The sequence below is a fragment of the Herpailurus yagouaroundi genome, unplaced genomic scaffold, assembly GCF_014898765.1.
Source record: "Herpailurus yagouaroundi ecotype Mexico unplaced genomic scaffold, PumYag 193, whole genome shotgun sequence".
NCBI classification, from domain to species: domain Eukaryota; kingdom Metazoa; phylum Chordata; class Mammalia; order Carnivora; family Felidae; genus Herpailurus; species Herpailurus yagouaroundi.
In genome coordinates this window covers 5,945,585-5,968,433 of record NW_024412424.1, presented here as the reverse complement: position 1 = coordinate 5,968,433, position 22,849 = coordinate 5,945,585, and the positions used below count along the sequence as shown (strand labels likewise).

At 37.8% G+C, this 22,849-nt stretch overlaps 1 protein-coding gene across 1 annotated transcript in view; it reads left to right on the top strand.

Moving 5' to 3' along the window:
* SMARCC1 (SWI/SNF related BAF chromatin remodeling complex subunit C1) overlaps positions 1 to 22,849 on the top strand; it is a 177,750-nt gene that overhangs the window by 83,189 nt on the left and 71,712 nt on the right. The window contains exons 18-22 of the mRNA XM_040445559.1: positions 401 to 554; positions 1,048 to 1,161; positions 7,789 to 7,848; positions 16,341 to 16,599; positions 17,311 to 17,472. Coding sequence (XP_040301493.1) covers positions 401 to 554; positions 1,048 to 1,161; positions 7,789 to 7,848; positions 16,341 to 16,599; positions 17,311 to 17,472 — 749 coding nt within the window. The remainder of the gene's footprint in view (positions 1 to 400; positions 555 to 1,047; positions 1,162 to 7,788; positions 7,849 to 16,340; positions 16,600 to 17,310; positions 17,473 to 22,849) is intronic.

Here is a 22,849-nt window from a genome sequence, read left to right as displayed (position 1 = left end):
GGATGGAGAGTGGGTTGATCTGGAGAGTGGATAAACTCTCTACACTAGATCTGTCTAAAGAAACACATCAAATGGGAATCTCCTGGTTTGAATTTGGTCTGTGTGTGAGTTTTTTCACCATGGACTTAAGTGAACATTTGTTTTCTTCTTTCTGTGATGGAAATAATCAGGCTTTGTATTAGGTTTTGGGTGTTATGTTATCAACATGATGTTGAGTTTGTAGAAATTGTCCCTCATACAACAAACCAAAATTGTCAGTTAACTTTGTGGTGCTTCATAGCCTATAGAGAACATTTTACTTGTTTTATTGTTTTGATTTTTTAGTGAAATGTGATGATGGTTAATGGAGGAAGTGAGTTACCGTCTCTAGATGTTAAGTTTCAGAGCTTTACTCTTCCAGGGTTCATGCCTTTTTAGAGCAGTGGGGGCTTGTCAATTACCAAGTGGATCCAGAAAGTCGACCCATGGCAATGGGACCTCCTCCTACTCCTCATTTCAATGTATTAGCTGATACCCCTTCTGGGCTTGTGCCTCTACATCTTCGATCACCTCAGGTAAATTAATGATTACACAAATATTATTATAATTCTGGTTTTTGTAATTATTACTCTAATAACCTAATATTAGGCATTTTTAATATTAGACTAATTATACACTGTATGAAACTTCTTCCCCTTCCTAACATTTGGAAAGTGAACAAACACATGTTCTTGAAAAGATTACTAAGTCAACCAGATCTTATATAGCCTTAAGTTGGAATAACATGAGTCTAAGGTGTAAATTGTTCTTCACTGTGAAATGGGGTAGCATATTAAAGAAATTTTATTGTCGATTTTCTCTGGGATTTAAATGAGGCAGAAAAATGTTGCTTATATGCAACATTTGTTGCCTATGTTGAAATGTTGTTAGAAGTGTAGGGCAAAGGTGTGGTTATTTATCTTATTCTGAAATCTCTCTACGTGTCACTATTATACAGTGCTTTAAAAATTCTATCCCTTTAACTTTGTAGAGATTAATAAAGCCATTCATCATTTTTCTGACTCCTAGGTCCCTGCTGCTCAGCAGATGTTAAATTTTCCTGAGAAGAACAAGGAAAAACCAATTGATTTGCAGAACTTTGGTCTTCGAACTGACATTTACTCCAAGAAAACCTTAGCAAAAGTAAGGACTTTGTTTCTAGACCCACCTGGGCTGCAATGCAGCATGTCCTCTTTATTCTTCTTTGTAAGAAGTTATCAGTTTTCATAAGAAACGTAACTTTCTATGGCATAAGAATGTGAGCATTCTAATTAATCTATTGGCATTTCATAAAACCACAATCACTTATCTTACCACTTTTTCTGTATGGTTAGAATGTAGGTATGTTAAAGTAATGATGAATAATATGTTAAAACAGGAAAAAGTGGAGAAATTCAACAGGAAAAAGTGGAGAATTTCAACATAATATATAGACTCAAAGGAATATTGTATAATTGAAAAATGTGCCTGAAATTAACCTCGTTGGGTGGTTTTAGCAGCAGGCTAAACACAACAGAAGACAGGAATAGTGAGCTCAGACAGGTTAGTAGCTACCTTGAAATTGAAGCACCAAGAGAAAAATAAATTTGATCAAGGTGGCGGAGGGGGTCAAAGAGAACAGACTTTAAAGGACACGTGAGAAATGGTAAAAAGAATTCATGTTTATCATTAGAAACCTATAAAAAGAGAAAGAATGAAACAGAAGTGATATTTGAAGATGTAATGGCTAATCATTTTTGATAAATAATAAAAAGATACCAACTCAGTAGAGAGTCTAAACTGATTCACATTTGGATACAGAGGAAAACATGTTTAGGCACATCATGCTTAAACTTACCTTAAAAACTAACATCTTAAACAGGGCGCCTGGGTGGCTCAGTTGGTTAAGCATCTGACTCTTGATTTCGGCTCGGGTCTTGTGGGATCGTTCCCCTTTCAGGCTCCATGATAAGTGTGGAGCCTCCTTGAGATTTTCTCTCTCCCTTTCTCTCTGCCCCTTTCCTCCATTCACACACATGCATGCTCTCTCAAACAAAAGAAAACAAAAAAACTAACACCTTAAAAGTAGCCATCACATTGGGCAGTGAGTGGCGTTGGAGAAGAACACATTAAATTCAAAGAAATAATCATAAAACTGATGTCTGACTTTTCAGCAGAAATGACAGAAGCCAGATGTTTGTTTATTTTTTGAGAGTGAGAGAAAGAAAATGCAAGCAGGGGAGGGGCAGAGAAAGAGGGAGACACAGAATCCGAAGCAGGCTCCAGGCTCTGAGCTGTCAGCACAGAGCCTGACGTGGGACTCGAACCCATGAACCGTGAGGTCATGACCTGAGCTGAAGTCGGATGCTTAACCGACTAAGCCACCCAGGCACTCCAACACTATAGTAACATTTTAAATGCTGAAGGTAAAGCTGTCGGTCTGGAGTTCTGTATCCAGTAGGAATACCTTTCAGGAGTGAAAGGGCAGACATTGAGAATGGGGTTAGGTTTTCACTAGCACGCAGTACAGGAAAACTGAGGGAAGTTTTTTTGGGTGAAGGATATTGATCCCTGATGGACCCACAAGACTAGGAAGGTATATGTCTAGGGAGACGAATGAATATACGATTAAATATGAAGAAATATAGACTGTTTAAGCAATGATCATTTTAAGGAGTTTATAACATGTAGAAATGACCAAAATGGCAGAAAGACAATTACATGGAGTTAAACTCCTGATATAATTTAGAAATGTGATAAAAAATGCTGCTTCAGGTTAAAGTATATAATACTTTGGCAAACACTTTCCAAATACTTTTGAAGGGGATTGGATCTACATGGAAGAACAATGAATGCCAGAAGAGGTCAGCACCTGGGTCAGAATAAAAGATGTTCCCTCCTGATTTGTAGTTTTAAAAAACGGTAATAGACTGCTTAAACCAAAAATGCTAACAGTATATCTCTAGGTTTTCAATATGTGTTAAGGACCAAACATGGCTCAAGGTACAGCAGAGGGAAATGGAAGTACACTATATTAAAGTTCTTATGCTATATATATGGCACCTAATACGGTATTTGAGGATACACCATGACACGTTAGAGATGAGGATTCTAAGTCACAGAGTATTTAAAGACCTATAGCTAATAAGTCAGTAATGGAGATAAAAACAGAATAATACTCCACAAAAAAGTTACTTCTCAAAAAAAGTTACCCCATAAGAGGGAATAAATGAGAAAGGAAGGGGTAGATGTGATGAGTAGAAAATAGGGAGGTGGTAGGTTTACATATGACCATGGGGATAGTAATAACCTTATTTGTAAATGGTTGTAATATTTCAGTTAAGCAACAGAGATCATCAAATTGCATAAAAAACTAAGAATCATAAATTGTAAGAAATCTAATTATAAAGTAAAAGAATGAGAGAAGACATGCCTTCTAGACATTAATCCAAGGAATACCAGTTATGTTAATACTAGTGAAAATAGACATTAGAAATTATTTTACCAGAATTAAACATGAACATTTCATAATGATAAAGGAGTTAGTTAATCAAAAGGACATGATTGCCCTAATTAGGTGTATAGTTCATTAAAAAACTCCAAAATATATAAAGCAAAACTGATAGAATTGTAGTTGGAGATTCAATAGTCTGCTCTTAGTAATTGATAGAATGAGTAGGTAGTTAGGTCAGTAAGATAAGACTAAAGTTCTTGGGGAACATTCACCAAAGTATATTCAGTTTTGAGCCATAAAATGACTCTCAAGAAATTTTAAAGGAATGATACTATAAAATGTGGTTGTATGATTTCATACACGTGAAATAAATATGGTTAGCTAACCACAACAAAATGAAACTAGAAACCAGAAACAAAAAAACAATACAGAAAATTAACGAAATAAGGAGATGGTTATTAACGAAATAAGGAAAGGATCGGTAAATTTGATAAGCCTCCGACCAGAGTGAGTGATCAAGAAGAAAAGAGAAGACACAAATTACAAATCAGGAAAGAAAGAATATATTACTGATTCTCTGTACATTAAAAAAATATTAAAAATATAATCAACAACTTGATGATAATATGTTTGACACTTTGATAAGACAGACAAACCCCTTGAAAGCAACAAAATAAAAAACTTTACTCAGGATGAAATAGGTAACCTAATGTAATAGCTTGAAAAATGTCCTCCAAAGAAATCAGATCCTGATGCCTGGAACTTGTAAACATTACCTCATTTGGAAAAAGGTTCTTTTGCTGATGTGATTAAGTTAGAGATCTTGAAGATGAGATAACGCTGTATTATCCAGGTCGGCCCTGAGTGCCATGACATGTGTTCTTCTAAGAGGTAAATCCAAAGAGATTTGAAGACAGAAGAGGAAAAGGCAGTGTGACCTCAGGCACAGAGGTTCAGATAGGGCAGCTGCAAACCAAGGAGTTCTGAGTCAGCCACCAGAAGGTGGAAGAGGCAGAGAATGAATTCTCTTCTGGAGCATGCATAGGGAGTACGGTCCTGGTGACACCTCAGTTCTTGTCCTGGTTGTATTGATTTTGGACTTCTAGCCCCCTGACCTATGAGCGAATGAATTTTTGTTATTTTGAATGTTTCATCAAGTTTGTGAGAATTTGATTATAGTAGCCATATGGAACTAATAGACTTGAATAGCCTTGTATATATTATATCTATATATATTTCAACATCTTTCTGAAAAGAAAACTCGAGGCCCAGATGATTCTACTGATGCATTTGTACCAAACATTTGAGGAAGAAATAATACCAACCTATATAAACTCTTCCAGAAAATAAAAGTGGAGAGAACTATTATATTCTTTTATAGTTAAATATAAATACACACACACACACACACACACACACACACACACACACACACACACAGTCACTGAGCTTCTGGCTATATAAACAATGTAAATAAGTTTAAAAAAGAATGAATGTATAAAAGAATATGCATGATTGTCCTTAACAGCTTTATCCAAGATAGCCAAAAACCATAAACAATCAGTCATGTAAATGGATAAATTGTAGTTTATTCAAACAATATAATATTAACACAAAAATGAAAAGAAATGACTTCATAAAGAGTGTGGTTGAATATCATCGACCTACTATTAAACAAGAAGCCAGACCCACAGACTACATACTGAATGGTTTTACTAAGTTCAGATCCAAGAAAAACTAGCCTATGATTATAGAAGTCAGAATAGTGTGTACTCCTGTTGGTATCAACTTGAGGTTTAAAGGAGAGAACCCTTAGATGTTGATTTAGGTGATTATATGGGTGTATATGTGAAATTGTATCTAACTGTATACCTAAGGTTTGGGTTTTTTATTGAACATACATTCTGCCTTAGTAAACACCAAAGAAAGCATTTCTAAAACCATGCACAGCCCCCACAAACATCTCAAGGATTATGAGATGAGATTATGCACCCTTCTCAGAACTAGTTTTTATCAAGAGGAGAAACTGTACTTTTGTGGCTGAGACGTGGAGAAATGCTCACTGCCACACACCTACCTAACAAATGTCATGTTTAGGTTGTACAGATCTTTCCTGTTATTCAGGTTTTCCTTCCTTACAATTTAGATGAAATGTTAATGAATGTTGTTCCTCTTGGAATTTTGTTCCTCTGTCTGATTGACGGTCATTTCTGAGATTAGTTCATTAAAAGATGAAACTTGTTGTCTTAAAGTAATCATTAAGGGTTATGGGGCACCTGGGTGGCTCAGTCAATTAAGGGTCCGACTCTTGATTTCAGCTTAGGTCATGATCTCATGGTTTGTGAATTTGAGCCCCACATTCAGCTCTGTGCTGACAGTGCAGTGCCTGCTTGGGATTCTCTCTCTCCCTCTCTTGCCCTTCCTCCGCTTGCATGCTCTCTCCCTCTCTTTCTCAAAATAAATAAGTAAACTTAATAGAAGTCATTAAAAAGAAAGTAATCCTTAAGGAATCTGAGCAATGTATTATGAGTTCTAGCTACATGCCTTTTTGTCCATCTCACAAAGTCCTGCTTTAAGACTTAATTCTACAATGCTTAATTCCACAATGTTTCAATTCCTCTTTATTCTCTAGTTAAAGTAGTTATTTTTAGTACAGTTTTTTGCAAAAATTTCAGAATATGTATTGAATACCATGGAAACCTAGCAAATCATAATTTAACTTTTACCCACAATATGTAACACAGTATGCAGAAAGGTTGAGTCAACAAATTGAGAGGCTTTGTTGTCACAAACAAGGAAATCACAGACTATAGAAATTTTCTCTTCATTTTTAAAACTATAATCTACCCAAATAGAGTTTACAGAGAAGGGATATGTTAGAATGTATATTCTGAGTTAATAACATTTGCAGGTAAAGAATAATGTCAGGTATACACACATCCAGTCTTCTGACAGTCTCTGAAGGGAGCAGGGTGTACAAATCAAGAAGTATGAATCAATTGATAAATCTTAGTTTTTAGGTAACACAAAGTTGGTTTTCTTATACCTCCCCATGCTCATGTGAGTTGTCAGTTAAAGGGATTCTTTTTTTAAAAATGTTTGTTTGTTTGTTTTGGAGGGAGAAGAGGGGGAGGGGCAGAGAGAGAGGGGGAGAAAGAGTCCCAAGCACTCTCCACCCTTAGCATGGAGCCCACATAGCCTGATCCCACAACCTTGAGATCGTGACCTGAGCCAAAATCAACAGTCCAGGGCTCAACCCCCAGTTAAAGGGATTCTTAAGGAAAGAGTGATTTGCAGTTTAGGGAATTACTTGGTGATTATTTTATTCAAGAGATGTTGAAAATATGAAGTTGTTGCAATTGGAATCAAGAATCTTTCAAGGGGTGCCTGAGTGGCTCAGTTGGTTGAGCTTAGATCATTCTCTCCTGGATGGGGTTCGAGCCCCATGTCGGGCTCTGTGCTGACAGCTCAGAGCCTGGAGCCTGCTTTGGATTCTCTCTCTCTGCCCCTCTCCTACTCAGTCTCTCTCTCTCTCTGAAAAATAAACAGGGACGCCTGGGTGGCTCAGTCGGTTAAGTGTCCGACTTCAGCTCAGGTCATGATCTCACAGACCCTGAGTTGGAGCCCTGCATCAGGCTCTGTACTGACAGCTCAGAGCCTGCAGCCTGCTTTGAATTCTATGTCTCCCTCTCTCTCTGCCCCTTCCCTGTTCATGCTCTGTCTCTCTGTCTCAAAAATAAATAAAAACATTAAAAAAAATTTTTTTAATAAATAAGCATGAAAATATTAAAAAAAAAAGAATCTTCCAGAGTAATTTATATGTAGTACAATTTGTCTTTGAATCTTAGAAAAAGTACTGTGTTCAAGTTATACCAAATGTTTGTGTTACGTTTATGATATCCAACCAGTTCATGGTATGCATTAAAATATTGTGCCTTTGTAGCTTCAAAAGTATTTTCAAATCTCAAAATAATAGAAACAACATATCTAAATGGTCTGTGAGTCCTTAATAGAAAACAAGAAATCTTTGAAATAGGTCTGCCTTTCTGTTGGAAGTTTAGAATCCTCAAGTGTTTTATTTCTGTTGCTCAGGGACTTTTTTTTTCTAAAGATTTTATTTTTAAGTAATCTCTACACCCAGTGTGGGGCTCCAACTTAACCCGAAGATCAAGAGTTGCATGCTGTACTGATTGAGCCAGTCAGGTGCCCCACCTACTGCTTAGGGACTTACTTGGTTGTGTGCATAAAACAGCCCCCTGAACTTAGAAGGAACTCCTGCTGAGCTCCATGCTCAGCCTTTAGGAGTGAGTGTCTAATTTTTGGTTTTGTTTCTTTAGAGTAAAGGTGCTAGTGCTGGAAGAGAATGGACTGAACAGGAGACCCTTCTGCTCCTGGAGGTAAGCACATTAATAGTGGAGCCCCTTTATCCACACAGGAGGTGGGTGCTTAGTTTCTGTGACTCGCATTTGAAGTACACCTTTGGAATTAATCCTGAAGTTTTTTGAACCATGTATTGAGTTTTAAGAGAATTTTCTTGGTCCATCATTATTTAAATATCCTATCTAGAAGTGATGTGCTGGCTATCAGTAGGGAAGATCAGACCTGGATATGTGTTATTTTGGCCCAGGTTGGGGTGTTTCATTTTAAATCTTTGCCAATATTAAACAATTATTACGGCTTTGCAGAAGTAGTCTAGATCTGTAACTTTTCCTCCAAAATTGGAAGATTTGGCACTTCTGGCACCTCATTCCCACGTAACAATAATTTGCTGACCTTGAGTAGCAGATGTTACTTTGAAGTGGAATGTTTCTTCAGATTCCAGTTGTTGTTTTTGTAACGTAGCTCACCTTGGTCATTGTAGATGAGTTCTCTGGTGCTGGTGTGCATTTGTACAACCTCCATATTTCCCAGAAGGCATTCCAGAGAAGTAGATGAAGATGCCTGCCACTGAAAATACTGTTTGTTCTTGAAAGTAGAACACCGTTGTAAACTAGTGGTAATTCAAGATATGTCAGTCAGCTTGTTGAATACTTTTTGGAATTCTTCATGTCTTTGGAGATTCTTGAAAATACTTACACAAGTAACTCTTAGCAATTATTTCTACTGTGGAGAGTAAGAGAATGTTAGGTTCCATATTTGTCAACCGTTTTTGAAGAGGACCATTTATCTTTAGTTACAGAACAGTGATTGGGTAAAATGAAGACTGCATGGTACTACATAGTATTTGTGGGTAGAATGTACGTGTGAGAGCCAAATTAGGACCAAATGAGGAAGTGTACTGTTAGATCTCTTAGGAACGCTTTTGCCTACAAAGAACAGGATGTAACTAGCAAAGATTAAACCAAAAAGGACATTCAACTGGCTATCTTTAGATTGGCAATTCCAACATACTTTTTACTACTCAAGTACATCATCAGGTTCCTAGCTTCTTTCTTCTTTTGTTTTACTTCTTTAGCTGTCTGCATTCTGTCTCTCTGTGTTCTCTTCTGCTCCCAGCAAGGGTGATTGATTCACTGGTTTCATATCCCTGTTCAAAACAGTAAGAAAATTGGAAATGGCACTTCTGGGGCCTCTTCTGGGGCTCTTCTTGGGATGAAAAGCTTAACCAGAAGCCCCTCATCAGTCTTCCCTTCTATCTCAGTAATCAAAATGGGTCTCCTGGTCACCAAGTATTGCAGGTGGTGCTGGGAAAAGAACGAGTTTTCTAGTTTCATTAATGGGGTCAACCTGGAGGGAGGTATGATTGCTGCTGGTAACTTCTAGTGCTTGCTCTGTTTATAACATTTAGAGCAAAGAACTTGCAGAGGAAGAGAGCTCATTTTCAGTGGAGTATTCATCTGATCCAAACTTGTATATCATATGTAACATTTGCAATTTAGAAATGAAGCATCAAATAGAAGATTAGACTAGGTCAGCAGTTCTCAAACGTTTTGGTCTCAGGATATACTTCTACTCTTAAAAATTACATTGAGGTTTCAAAGAATTTTTGTGAGTTAATCAGTATTTTCTGTATTGTAAATTAAAACTGAGGAAACTAATTTACTTAAAAATAACAATAAACCCATTGCAAGTTTTTATGAAAAATTTTTATCAGAAATAGATTTTGAAAAACAAAAGTGTGTTAGTAAAAAGTGTGGTGTCACCCGTTAGCCATATCTATAATGTTTGACTTAATAGAATACAGCTGGATTTTCATATTTGTTTTTTTCATGATATATGTTGTTTTAGTTAAAATACATTAGGACTATTTAGTATCATCTGGACTTGTATTTGGAAACACAAAGAATATCTTAATGACCTTTTCAGATAATTATAAATAATCCTGTAGGAGAGGCTTTCATGGCAGGTATGTATTTTTCAGAATTCTAATTTTCACTTAATCATTGGCAAAAAGCACTCAGTTGTTTTCTTCAAAGTGACACTTTTGACAATCCTGTTTGCTTTTAAGAAAACATTTGCCAGGCTGTTGTGGTGGTGAGTGCCTGTTAGTCCCAGGTGCCCAGAAGGCTGAGGCAGGAGGGTTGCTTAAGTCTTAGGTTCAGGACTGGAGTGTGCTGTGCTAGCTGGGTGTCTGCACTAAGTTTGGCATCAGTATGATGACTTCCTAGAGCGAGGGACCACCATGATGCCTAAGGCAGGGTGAACTGGCCCAGGTCAGAAATGGAGCAGATCGGAACTCCCGTGCTGATCAGAAAATGTCTGCCAGATATCTGTGCCTACAGACCATGGTGTGTTAGCCATGTGTGCTAGCATTTACATGCTAGTAAAAATGATGTTCGGGGTGCCTGGGTGGCTCAGTCAGTTGAGTGTCTGACTTCGGCTCAGGTCATGATCTCGCTGTCTGTGAGTTCGAGCCCCGCATCGGGCTCTGTGTTGACGGCTCAGAGCCTGGAGCCTGTTTCAGATTCTGGGTCTCCCTCTCTCTCTGCCCTTCCCCCACTCATGCTCTGTCTCTCTTTCTCTCTCTGTCAAAAATAAACATGAAAAATTTTTTTTAAAAAATGATCTTCAATGAAAATGGCTAGTTGAGCTTGAAACTCAAATGATCACACAGTGCTTTTCCTTCAGACAGCCATCATGCTTGGATAGTTGATTTTTAGTCTTCTTGTGTACCTCGCATTTCATAGTACCAAATATTAAAAACAAGTGAACTTTGATGTTTAAATTTGTAAGATTAATAATTTTACAGTAAAGTTGGATTATTTTTGTGAGTGTGGCAGTGAAGAAGAAGGTGATTATTAAGATATTCTTGGGGCACCTGGGTGGCTCAGTGAGTTGAGCATGCAACGTCGGTTCAGGTCATAGTCTCGCAGTTTGTGAGTTCGAGTCCCACACTGGGCTCTGTGCTGACAGTTCAGGGCCTGGAGCCTGCTTCGGATTCTGTGTCTGTTTCTCCCTCTCTCTGTCCCTACCCTGCACGCACGAGCTCTCTCTTTCTCTCTCAAAACTAAACATTAAAAAAAAAAAAAAAAAAAAAAGACTGGTGCCACTGCCTTGATTCATGCTGAGGGTAGGTGGTTCACTCACCACTGCTTTAGCATCCACCGTGCACGTGTCATCATAGTGAAAAAGCAGCAGTGCCTTGTTGCTTTTGTGAAAACGGTTTTGATCTCTTGGTTCCCCTGAAAAATATGGTGCCCCATGGGTCTCCGAACCACACTGAGATACACTGGACCTGCTGATAGCTCATCTTCCTTCCTTCCTTCCTTTCTTTTTGAGAGAGAGAAGGAGCAAGTAAGCAAGGGGCAGAGAGAGAGAGAGAGAGAGAGGGAATGAGAATATCCCACAAGGGGCAGAGAGAGAGGGAGGGAGACAGAGACAGAGAGAAGCAGGACTCACCCAGGGCTTGTGTTTTGCCCAAAGCGGGACTTGTGATGGTTCATGTTTCTGTATTGTTTTTGTTTTGTTTTTTGAGTTTTTCCAACAGTCGTATTTGGTTTAAGAAGTTTTAGTGGTGTATTAATTATTTCTTTTTCTTTTTTACATCCCTCTTCTCCTTTTCCTTATGCTGTCTTCTCAATATCTCTGCATTAAAATTCAAAAAGATTTCTTCTTTTTGAGTTTTTACCACACTTTAAAACAAAATTATTTATTTATTTATTATTTTTTTTAATTTTTTTTTCAACGTTTATTTATTTTTGGGACAGAGAGAGACACAGCATGAACGGGGGGAGGGGCAGAGAGAGAGGGAGACACAGAATCGGAAACAGGCTCCAGGCTCTGAGCCATCAGCCCAGAGCCCGACGTGGGGCTCGAACTCACGGACCGCGAGATCGTGACCTGGCTGAAGTCGGACGCTTAACCGACTGCGCCACCCAGGCGCCCCAAAATTATTTATTTTTGAGAGAGAGAGAGAGAAAGAGAACGAACGGTGAGAGGGAAGAGAGAGAATTCCAAGCAGGCTCCAAACTATCAGCACAGAGCACAATGCAGGGCTGAAACTCACGAACTGCAAGACCATGACCTGAACCGAAACTGAGAGTTGGATGCTTAACAGACTGAGCCACCCAGGCGCCCCAAGTTTTTACCACTATTTTGATGTACTCTTATCTACTCATTTGTTATCGGTAATGTGCAGAGAGCTTCTTTTCTGAACCACTTTTTATTTCAGGACTGTTTTGTCTAGTCATATTTGCCCTGGACGTTTACTTAATGTGTTTAAAGTTTTAGTACTTGGCGGGGAATATACTTTCATGTTGCTTTGGGCGTTAGGGAGTAATTAGTTGTACAGCACCAATTGGAGTATCGTTCTTATCAGTTCTTTTTCTTTCTATACATTGACACTCAAAATTTTCTCCTCTTCTACGTTTAAGAATAGTGAATAGTAAATAGAGTGAGAACAGAATGGCTGAGCTGCTGTTTATCCTGAACATATTCAAGAAAACCACAGTATCCTTACACAATAGTGCATTTTTTTTTCTCCTGCAGGTGGAACCTGTAGAGTGGTTGGCTTTTCTTTTAAACATGCAGTTGAATCAACAGGTGTTGTCTCTGCTTACACAGAGGTGCCCCAGCAGCATTGCTTACCACTAACATCTTCTATTTCTGTAGTTTACTTATTGATAATTAATAGCTTAAGAATATGAAGCCAGATGAAATTTTTTTAAAATTTTTTTTACATTTATTTAATTTTGAGAGACAGCACAAGGGGGGGAGGGGCAGAGAGAGAATGAGACACAGATTGGAAGCAGGCTCCAGGCTCTGAGCTGTCAGCACAGAGCCCGACGCGGGGCTCGAACTCACAAACCGTGAGATCATGACCTGAGCCGAAATCAGACACTTAACTGACTGAGCCACCCAGGTGCCCCGAGATGAAAATTTTTTAAAGGATTTATAACCAAATGACCAAAACCAGTCAATTTTTTCCTAATAAATAGATAAATCTGGAAGATGCATTAAGGTTTATTGTTTTCCCCCCCAATCATATCATTTTATTAGACAAGTATATCACACAGGCAGCACCCCAACTATTTTAGATTATTTCTGAGATCACCTGCTTTTATTTTAAAAACACCTTATTTGATATGGTCTCTCATCAAAACACACACAGTTCTTCTGTGGAATGCTGCAGATTATTATGTGTGATTTTGTTTAGTACAATGTTTTATTACATATATTGGAGGCATAGTTTCAGCTTTGCAAATAACCAAAATAGAATCTACACACTGGATGAATAAATGGAATTTGAAAAGACCTTGAATGAATTGGTAGACATGAAGGCTATATAAGGCTTTCTGTTAGCTTTTTGAAAAAATACATTGCGTAAGATCAAGATGATGGAGACTTATTTGAGTAGATTTCATTTGTAAGATGTGTGAGGAATTCCAGGGGTTTCACCTGAAAATGTGTCACCAGTTTAAGTCACAAAAGGCTGATAACTCAGTCTTCTGAGCAGTTTGACATTGCATTGACAGATTCAGGGTGCCAGAATGGAAGAAGAAATGTCAGCATTCTATTTCATAGTGATTAAGGGGGTTTTTTAAAGAGGCTTTTACAATATTAAGTCCTCAGCTTGTAACACTTGTCTTCCTGGTCATTATAATTGTCCCTGGGCTTGAAATTGACAAGACCTGAGTCTGGGAGCTTATTGGTTCCTCCCTTGTTAACTTCAGTCTTTCTCCTGCCTGCTTTGTTTTCTCATGCCTTGTGTTTATTTTCCCTTAGATGATTAGTGGACATGAAATCTTGTACCTGCAGATAAAATCCATTAAGGTTATTAACGTTTATCACTGAAAGAGTTCCCCACGTTTTTTGTACTGGCTAGATTACAGAAGCAGTAGCATTGGAAGATACTCCGTAAACAGCATCAAAGATTTGCTCGTAGTGTGCATGTCCCTGATACACCTTTCCTTGATATGCTACCCAAGGAGTTGTTTTTTCTGTGTAATTTTGAATTACATTTTAGATGAGTATGTCTTCCAATTAAAAAAAAATATTGTCTTGAGGAAGAGCCCTTTTTTACAGGTTTTGTGTGGGGTTTTTTTGTTTTGTTTTTTTACATTTGAAGCCATGGGAAACACAAATTCCTTTCTGGTCTAGTCCAGTTCCCTGTGGTCACGTTCAGCAAATTTTATTGGTTACTGTGTTTAAGGCACCGCGGCAGACTCTGTAGACTGAGATGGCTAGGCCATAGTCTTTGCAGGTAAGGGCTTCAACGGAAACAGGTTAAAACAAAAAAATGAGTGCAGTGTCCTCAGCTTCACGATTGGAGCCGTACCCAGAGCCCAAGACAAGTACATAGAGATGGCTGTGTGTCAGGCTGGGTGGATGAGACTCAGTGCATGGCTTCCTGGGAATGGGACAGCTGTATTGTTGGCTCCAGTATATGATATTTTGGGTACAGAGCAAAGTGTCCACAGGCACAATGACTAGGAAGACTATTTCTGGATATTCCTAGAACATGAAAGAGTAGTAAGTAGAGTGGAAGAAGTAGGCAGAGTCCCGATCCTATGTGGACTTCATTCAGTAAGATAATAACGAGCAAGGAAATAATTTTAGGCAGGAGAGAGACAGTGTCATGTGTGAAACGTAGTTCACTCTGGCAATAGGAAGAAAGATGAATTTAAGGATAGAGAAAGATGGGTGATTCTGAGAATGTAGGTAAGGAGCCAGCTCATAGCAGGAAGAATGAAGGTGTTTTATACTCCTGTAAAATGTCTGCTAATATATCAGCCTTCCTCCTCCTTCCCAGCTAGTCTGTCACCATGTTCTGTTTGAAAACATGTCTTTGATTCCCTGTTATGTAATGCTGCCATTAGTGCCCAAGCTCGGAACTTCACTCGTTTCTCAGCCTTATGCTTTTTGGAATGCTCTTTGTTGATTTTTGCATGTCAAAGGGTTCCTTAGTTTTATTCTGGAAAAAACTGCCTGAACTTTCTTCATGAGGAAAAAAATAAAGAAATTTTTTTTAAGTAAATTTCTTTGAAAAGTCTGTGATAGAGTATCCTAAGAAAATCTCCCCATAATCAGATACATAAGGTGGTCCCTAAAGTTACACATTTCTGGCCCCAACGACCTTAGTGAGAGAAATTGATTTTTATTTTTTGTTACATTCTAGGTCTTTTTTCTAATTCCTTCTAGAACTACCTGAGGCCACTGGCTATCCAGAGGAAACCCAGAATTAGCCTTGATTTTTCAAGGGATTTAAGAAATAAGATCATTCTCTGGTGTGGGTTTTGAGGAGTCTTCTACTACTGCAGCAAAGAAGGCAAGCCTGGGTCGGCAGTTGGAGCCCTGGGTTAGGAGTTCACTTACGTAAACATGGAGAGAACCATCGTCATCACAAGCTCAGCTCACAGTGTAGCTAAGCAAATCAAGCTCTAGAACAGGATTTTTCAGCTTCCCACAATGAACATTTGGGCCAGATAGCTTTTTGTTGTGGTGGCTCTTCTTACGTGCATTAAAGAGAATGTTTAACATCATCCATGGTTTCTACCCACTAGATGCCAGTAGCACCTCCTCAGTTGTGTCAACCCAAAATGTATGCATACATTGCCAAATGTCCCCAAGGAGGCAGAATTGCCCCTGGTTGTGAATCCTGTGAGAACAGCAGCTTTGGTTAGCTACTGAATAGGTTCTTACCCAGTTAATTCCTCGACTTTCTTCGTACCATGTATTTCTGATTCTCTTTACAACCTTCTGTCCCTCTCCCCCTTAGAAACTGCTTTTACTCTTTTTGAGGGTTTTTCAGCATTTTTCTCTGAAGAATAAATTTTTAAATTGGAAATTTATATACTTCATAAATTTTAGCCTCAGTTTCTTAATTTCTAACAATAAAGGCTTGGAGTTTGAATGGGATTGTGTTGAACCTGCTATTCTGTTTGGAGAGAGTTGACATCTTAATAATATTGGGTCTTCTAATGGATGAATACAGTATATCTCTTCATTTATTTAGGTCTTTAATTTCTCTCAGCATGTTTTATTTTTTTCAAGCATGTTGTTCTTACATATTCTTTATTACATTTGTTCCTAGTTATTTCGGTTTTGTGCTATCTTAAAGACTTTTTTCCTATTGAAAACTTTTCATTGCTTATACATAGAGAAATATAATTGAGTTTTTGTTACCTGTCTATCCTCTGACCTTGCTAAACTTTATAGTTTTAGTATTTTTCTGTAGACTTACTAGGATTTTCTATGTAAACAGTCATGTGTGTATTCGTTAAAGACACTTTTTCTGACTTCTATATATGTGTTTATTTTTCTTGCCTGAGATTTAATGTAATTAGAAAAGCAATCAAATCTACCTATTTTCTTACGTAAAGTATAATCATTTTCATTATTATTTTTTTAAACCCCGAACTGTTTTTAAGAACAGTCATAGGCTTTTGATATTGTTACGTATTAGTTCCTTGTTACCTGATACTAAAGCAACTGGATTTTTCTGTTGTAGGCCCTGGAGATGTACAAGGATGATTGGAACAAAGTGTCAGAGCATGTCGGAAGTCGTACTCAGGATGAATGCATCCTCCACTTTCTGAGGCTTCCTATTGAGGACCCGTACCTTGAGAATTCGGATGCCTCCCTGGGGCCCCTGGCTTACCAGCCTGTCCCTTTCAGTCAGTCAGGAAACCCAGTCATGAGCACTGTTGCTTTTTTGGCATCCGTGGTGGACCCTCGTGTGGCATCTGCTGCAGCAAAAGCAGCTTTGGGTATGGACTTTCCTGAACCGTGTTGTCAGCACAGTAGTTTCAGATAATAGCCTAGTACTTGCCTTTATATATGTGTTGTCTCTGACTGGCAGGTTATCAGCTGCTATGTTTATTTCAGTTAGCACAAAGTCAGACATTACCTCTTTAAGCTACCATATTAAAGAGTATTACAACATTTTTAACTAAAGCACTTAAAATTCATAGTTTTAAAATTAAGAGCATTTATTAAGAATTGGAGGGGCAAAACAGTTTTTTGTCGTATATTTTATGATTCATTTGGACTTTGACATAACCAGCAAAAGGAACCATTTAACGTTGTTGGATTTTATTACAGTTAGAACTTTGTCACACTATAAACTCTTTTTCAGCTTTCTGGTTGTTTAATCCTTGCTATTTTCTTTACTATCAATCTAGCTTGCAGAGTTAGGTTAAGTTTGGGCAGAAATTTTGATTGTTACAGATGGAAATTTAGAGATCTTTGTTACTTACACAGCAGGATACTGCAACACATAAGTTAAAATGTACAATCTTAGAATTTCATCAGTGTACGTGATTACCTCATTTGGCATTCTTGTTTTGCTGGAATAGATAAGCCTGAGCACCCAGAAAGGTCAGTGCTTGTAAGACACTAATGTGTCAGAGTCCATAGTGGTCTATGTTAAAGCAAATATTTGCATACTAGGTCACACTTGCATTTTGATTCTTGTACAGAGGAGTTTTCTCGGGTCCGAGAGGAGGTACCACTGGAATTGGTTGAAGCTCACGTCAAGAAAGTACAAGAAGCAGCTCGAGCCTCTGGGAAAGTGGACCCCACGTATGGCCTGGAGAGCAGTTGCATTGCAGGCACGGGGCCTGATGAGCCAGAGAAGCTTGGTGAGTCACAGCTGTCCCCACGGGCAAGGGTAGTAGATGCTGTATTTTCCTCTCAGCTTGCTAAAATAATTGGGTTTGTTTGTGCTTAAAAGCAAAAACAATGATCAGTATCAATTTGTCCTTAAGATTAACATTTGATTTTTTTCTCTTATCATTTTCTGTTATGGTAGATAGAATTTAAAGGCTGTTTCAGAACTGTTAATAACATCACAGCTGTGAAGTATTTGATGCCAGTTTTTAAGATTTATTTATTTGTTTGTTGGCTGCTTGGTTTGTTTAAATAATCTTTATACCCAGCATGGGGCTCAAACTCACAACCCTGAGATCAAGAGTCACATACTTCACCAACTGACTCAGCCAGCCAGGCACCTCGTGATACCTGTTTTTATTTTTATTTATTTGTTTGTTTATTGTTTATTTTTTTTTGAAGGAGAGAGAGCATGAGCCAGGGAGGGGCAGAGAGAGGGAGAGACACACAGAATCTGAAACGGGCTCCAGGCTCTGAGCTGTCGGCGCAAAGCCTGACATGGGGTTCAAGCTCAGAACTGTGAGGTCATGACCTGGGCCAAAGTCAGACACTTAACCAACTGAGCCACCCAGGCTCCCCTCATGATAACTGTTTTTAGATCTAGTTTTTGAGCACATAGACATAAGAATACTGAAAGGACTTCTGTGATTATTTCAATTTATAAGTTGCTGGGTAGGTTTAAGTTCATTGTTGTTTTTCATTACTTTTTAATTGAGGTAAAATTCACATAACATAAAATCCTCCATTTTAATCCTTTAAAAGTATAGAATCCAGTGGCTTCTAGTACGTTCACAGTGGTGTATATCTGTCACCAGTATCTAATTCCAGAACACTTTGATCACTTCAAAAGACAATCCCATACCAATTAAGCAGTCATTTCCCATTTGTTTCTCTCATGAGCCCTGGGAACCACTAATTTGCTTTCTGTCTCTATGGATCTGCCTATTCTGTATGTTTCCTGTAAATGGAAGCATACATTATGTGGGCTTTTGAGTCTGACTTCACTTAGCATAAGGTTTTCAAGTTCATCCATGTTGTAGTGTAAAATCAGTACTTCATTCCTTTCTGTGCTGAATAATATTCTTTCAGTGGATATTCCATTTTACTTATCCATTTATGAGTTCATGTGTATTTGTACTGTTGTCACGTTTTCACTATTTTGAATAATGCTGCTATGAACGTTGACTACTGTTTTGTGAACATAGTTTGTTCGATTTTTGGTAGGAATGGAATTGGTAGTTCTATGTTTAGCTTTTTGAGAAACAACTCAACTGTTTTCCATAGTGGTTGTACAATTTTAGGTTTTCATCAGCAATGTATGAATGTTCCAACTTCTCCACATCCTCACCAACACTTGGTTCCCCCTCCCCCACCCTTTTAAAAAATAAACCACAAGTGGATGTGAAGTGGTATCTTGTGGTTTTCATTTGCATTGAATTTGTGGAGTGTTGCCATCTTAACAGTATGAAGTCTCAATGAATACAGGATGCCTTTCCCTTTAATTAGGTCTTCTTTAAGCATTGTTTTGAAGTTTTTAGTTGTATGTTCTTTTTTTTTTTTTTTAATTTTTTTTTTCAACGTTTATTTATTTTTGGAACAGAGAGAGACAGAGCATGAACGGGGGAGGGGCAGAGAGAGAGGGAGACACAGAATCTGAAACAGGCTCCAGGCTCTGAGCCATCAGCCCAGAGCCTGACGCGGGGCTCGAACTCCCGGACCGCGAGATCGTGACCTGGCTGAAGTCGGACGCTTAACCGACTGCGCCACCCAGGCGCCCCTAGTTGTATGTTCTTGACACATGTTTTATATTTCCTTTAGTTAAATTTATTCCTGTGTATTTTATTCTTTTGAATGCTATTGTAAATGAGATTATTTTCCTGATCTTGGGAGGAATGCATTTTGTTATTAAGTATGGTGTTAGTTGTTGGATTTTCCTAGATTCCTTTTATCAAATTTGGAAAATTCTCTCTGTAATTTGTTGAATGTTTTTATCCAGAAAATGTGTTGGAATTTGCCAATTGCTTTTTCTGTATCAGTTGAGATGGCCATGTGGTATTTTTACCTTATTCTTTATATATGTTGTATTAATTGATTCCTGCCTGTTGAGCCACTTTTGGGTTTCTGGGATAAATCCCACTTGATTATGGGAATTATAATATTCCATTGGATTTAGTTTGCTTCTAGTATTTTGTTGAGGATTTTTGCACCTATATTCATAAGGGACATTTGTTTATTGCTTTTCATTTTTTGTGGTATTTTTATCTGGTTTGATGTCAAGGTAATACTGGCTTCCAAGAATGAGTCAGGAATTGTTCTTTATTTTATTTTTTTTGAAGAATAGGAGAATTATGGATGTTCATTTTTCTTTAAGTGTTTTCTGGATTCACATGGGAAACCATCAAGTCCTGATTTTTTTTTTAAACTGTATTCACATTTCTATTTATTTATTTATTCATTCATTCATGAGAGAGAGAGAGAGAGACTCCCACGAGGTGCAGAGAGAAGTGGGAGAGTGTGTGGAGCCCAGAGCAGGGCTCCAGCTCACACAGTGAGGGGCTCAAACTCATGACCCATGAGATCATGACCTGAGCTGAAGTTGGATGCTTAACTGACTGAGCCAGGCGTCCCATGGGTTATTTTTGTTGTTATTTTGTTTGGTTTTGTTTTCTAAGAACTGATTCCAATCTATGTACTTGTTGCAAGTCTGTTTAGGTTTTCTATTTTTTTTTTGAGTCAGTTTTTATAGTTTGTGCCTTTCTAGAAATTTGTCCATTTCATATACATTGTCTCACTTATTGGCCACACACACACACACACAGACACAGACACACAAACACAGATCATAACAACCAAAAGTGAAAACAATGCAAATGTCCATCAGCTGATGAATGGGTAAACAAAATGTGGTATTAAAATGGAATATTGGGGGGCGCCTGGGTGGCGCAGTCGGTTAAGCGTCCGACTTCAGCCAGGTCACGATCTCGCGGTCCGTGAGTTCGAGCCCCGCGTCAGGCTCTGGGCTGATGGCTCGGAGCCTGGAGCCTGTTTCCGATTCTGTGTCTCCCTCTCTCTCTGCCCCTCCCCTGTTCATGCTCTGTCTCTCTCTGTCCCAAAAATAAATAAACGTTGAAAAAAAAAAATGGAATATTATTCAGCCATAAAATGGAATGGAGTATTGACATATGTGACATCACGGATCATCCTTGAAAACATGGTATGTAGAAAGAAAAACAGAGGAAGGGTGCCTGGGTGGCTTAGTCCGTTGAGTGTCCGACTTCTGCTCAGGTCATAATCTCACTGTTCATGAGTTCGAGCCCCACATCAGGCTCTGTGCTGACGGCTTGGGGACTGGAGCCTGCTTTGGATTCTGTGTCTCCCTCTCTCTCTCTGCCCCTCCCCTGCTCATGCTCTGTCTCTCTCTGTCTCTCAAAAGTAAATAAATATTGAAAAAAAAAAAAACAGTGAGAGGAGAAAATATATTATTTAATTCTAATTATATGAAATATAAACAGGCAGATTTGTAGAGACAGAAAGTACATTAATGGTTGCTTAGGACTAGGAGGAAGAGGCGCAAAGGAGGATGATAGCTAAAAGGTATACGGTTTCTGTTTGAGGTGATAGAAAGATTTTAAAATTTACTGTGGTAATGGTTGCACGTATGTGGGAATATACTAAAATTCGTTGAATTGTACTCTTTTAATGGGTTGGTCATATGGTATATGAATTATATGGCAGTAAAGCTTTTTTTTTTCACAGTGTCTTTTTACATTCCTTTTTATTTTTGTAAGTTTGGTAGTAATATCCATATTTTCATTCCTGATTTTAGTACTTTGGTCCACTCTTGGTTTTTGTTTTTGTTTTTCCTTCATCAATCTAAAGACTTGTCAATTTTATCTTTCAAAGAACCAACTTTTGATTTCAGTGATTCTTTCTATTGTTTTTCTATTCTCATTTATCTCCACTGTAATCTTCATTCTTCCTTCTTCTTTTTGCTGAAGTTTGCTCTTCTAATACTTCCTTACGTTGGAGGATGAGATATTGATTTGAGAAATTTATTAATGTTGACTTCCATATTAATATCCCTCTCAGCACTCCTTTTTACTGCAATCCATAAATTTAGACATATTTCATTTTCGTGTTCATTTTTCTCAAAGTGTTTTATAACTTCCCTTTGGTTTCTTCTTTGACTTGTGGGTTGTTTTAAGAATGAATGGTTTAATATATACCAATTAGTGAAGTTTTTAGATTTCCTTCTGTTACTGATTTCTAATTTTATTCCATCGTATTCAGAGAAGATAATTTGTGTGGTTTCTATCTTCTAAAATTCACTGAGACTTTTGTTGCCTAATACATTGTCCTGGAAAATATTCCTTTTGCATTATGTTCTTGTTGAATGGCATTTTCTGTGTCTGTTTGGTGTGGCTGGTTTATAGTGTTGTTCAAGTTGTCTATCATTTTTCTGGTTGGTCTTTACTTTATTGAAAATGATGTCTTGAAATTTCCAACAATTATTGAACTATCTATGTTTCTTCAGTTCTGTCTGGTTTTGCTTCATATATTTTAAGGCTCTGTTGTTAGTTCCATATATTATCATTGTTCTATCTTTTTGGTGGATCGGCCCTTTTATCATTATATAACCCCTTTTTCTCTTGTAATCTTTTTTGCCTAAAAGTCTCTTTTAGCGGATACTAACATACCATTCCACCTCTGTTTGGGTTACTGTGTTTGTATGAAATATCTTTTTCCATTAATTTACTTTTCAGTCTATTTGTGTCTTTGGACCTACGATAGGTCTCTTATAGACAGCATATTGTCTGTTGGATTTTAGGATTTTGCAGACTTTGATTGTACCTTTGGTTCTGCCCTGTAGAGGCATAGGACTTTCAAAAGCTATTTACCTTCATTAGCTCTGTTCTCTCATCTGTGATGTGAAAATGATGATTAAGTACTCTCTATAACATATTGCTGTAGCTATGCCAGTCTTTGATATTGGACAGATGACATTTTTGCTATTAAGGACTTTACTCATCTATTTTTATTTAATTTATCATGAGAGCAGTAAAATTTTAGTAAAGTACTTCTTAGCAGTACCTGGCTTCTCAAATGGCAGTGTTCCTGTAGGTTAAAAGAGGCTAATTTTCACACCAAGTAAGATATTTTGTATAGAATTATCAGTAGTTGATTCCCAATGTTTCTTAACCAACTGAGCCACCCAGGCACCCAATTCCCAACATTTCTTACATTGTGCATTAATATTTTTCTTTTCATTCATTACAAAACAGTTTCTTTTTTTGTTTTAAGGTTTATTTATTTATTTTGAGAGAAAGAGCATGAGCAAGGGAGGGGCAG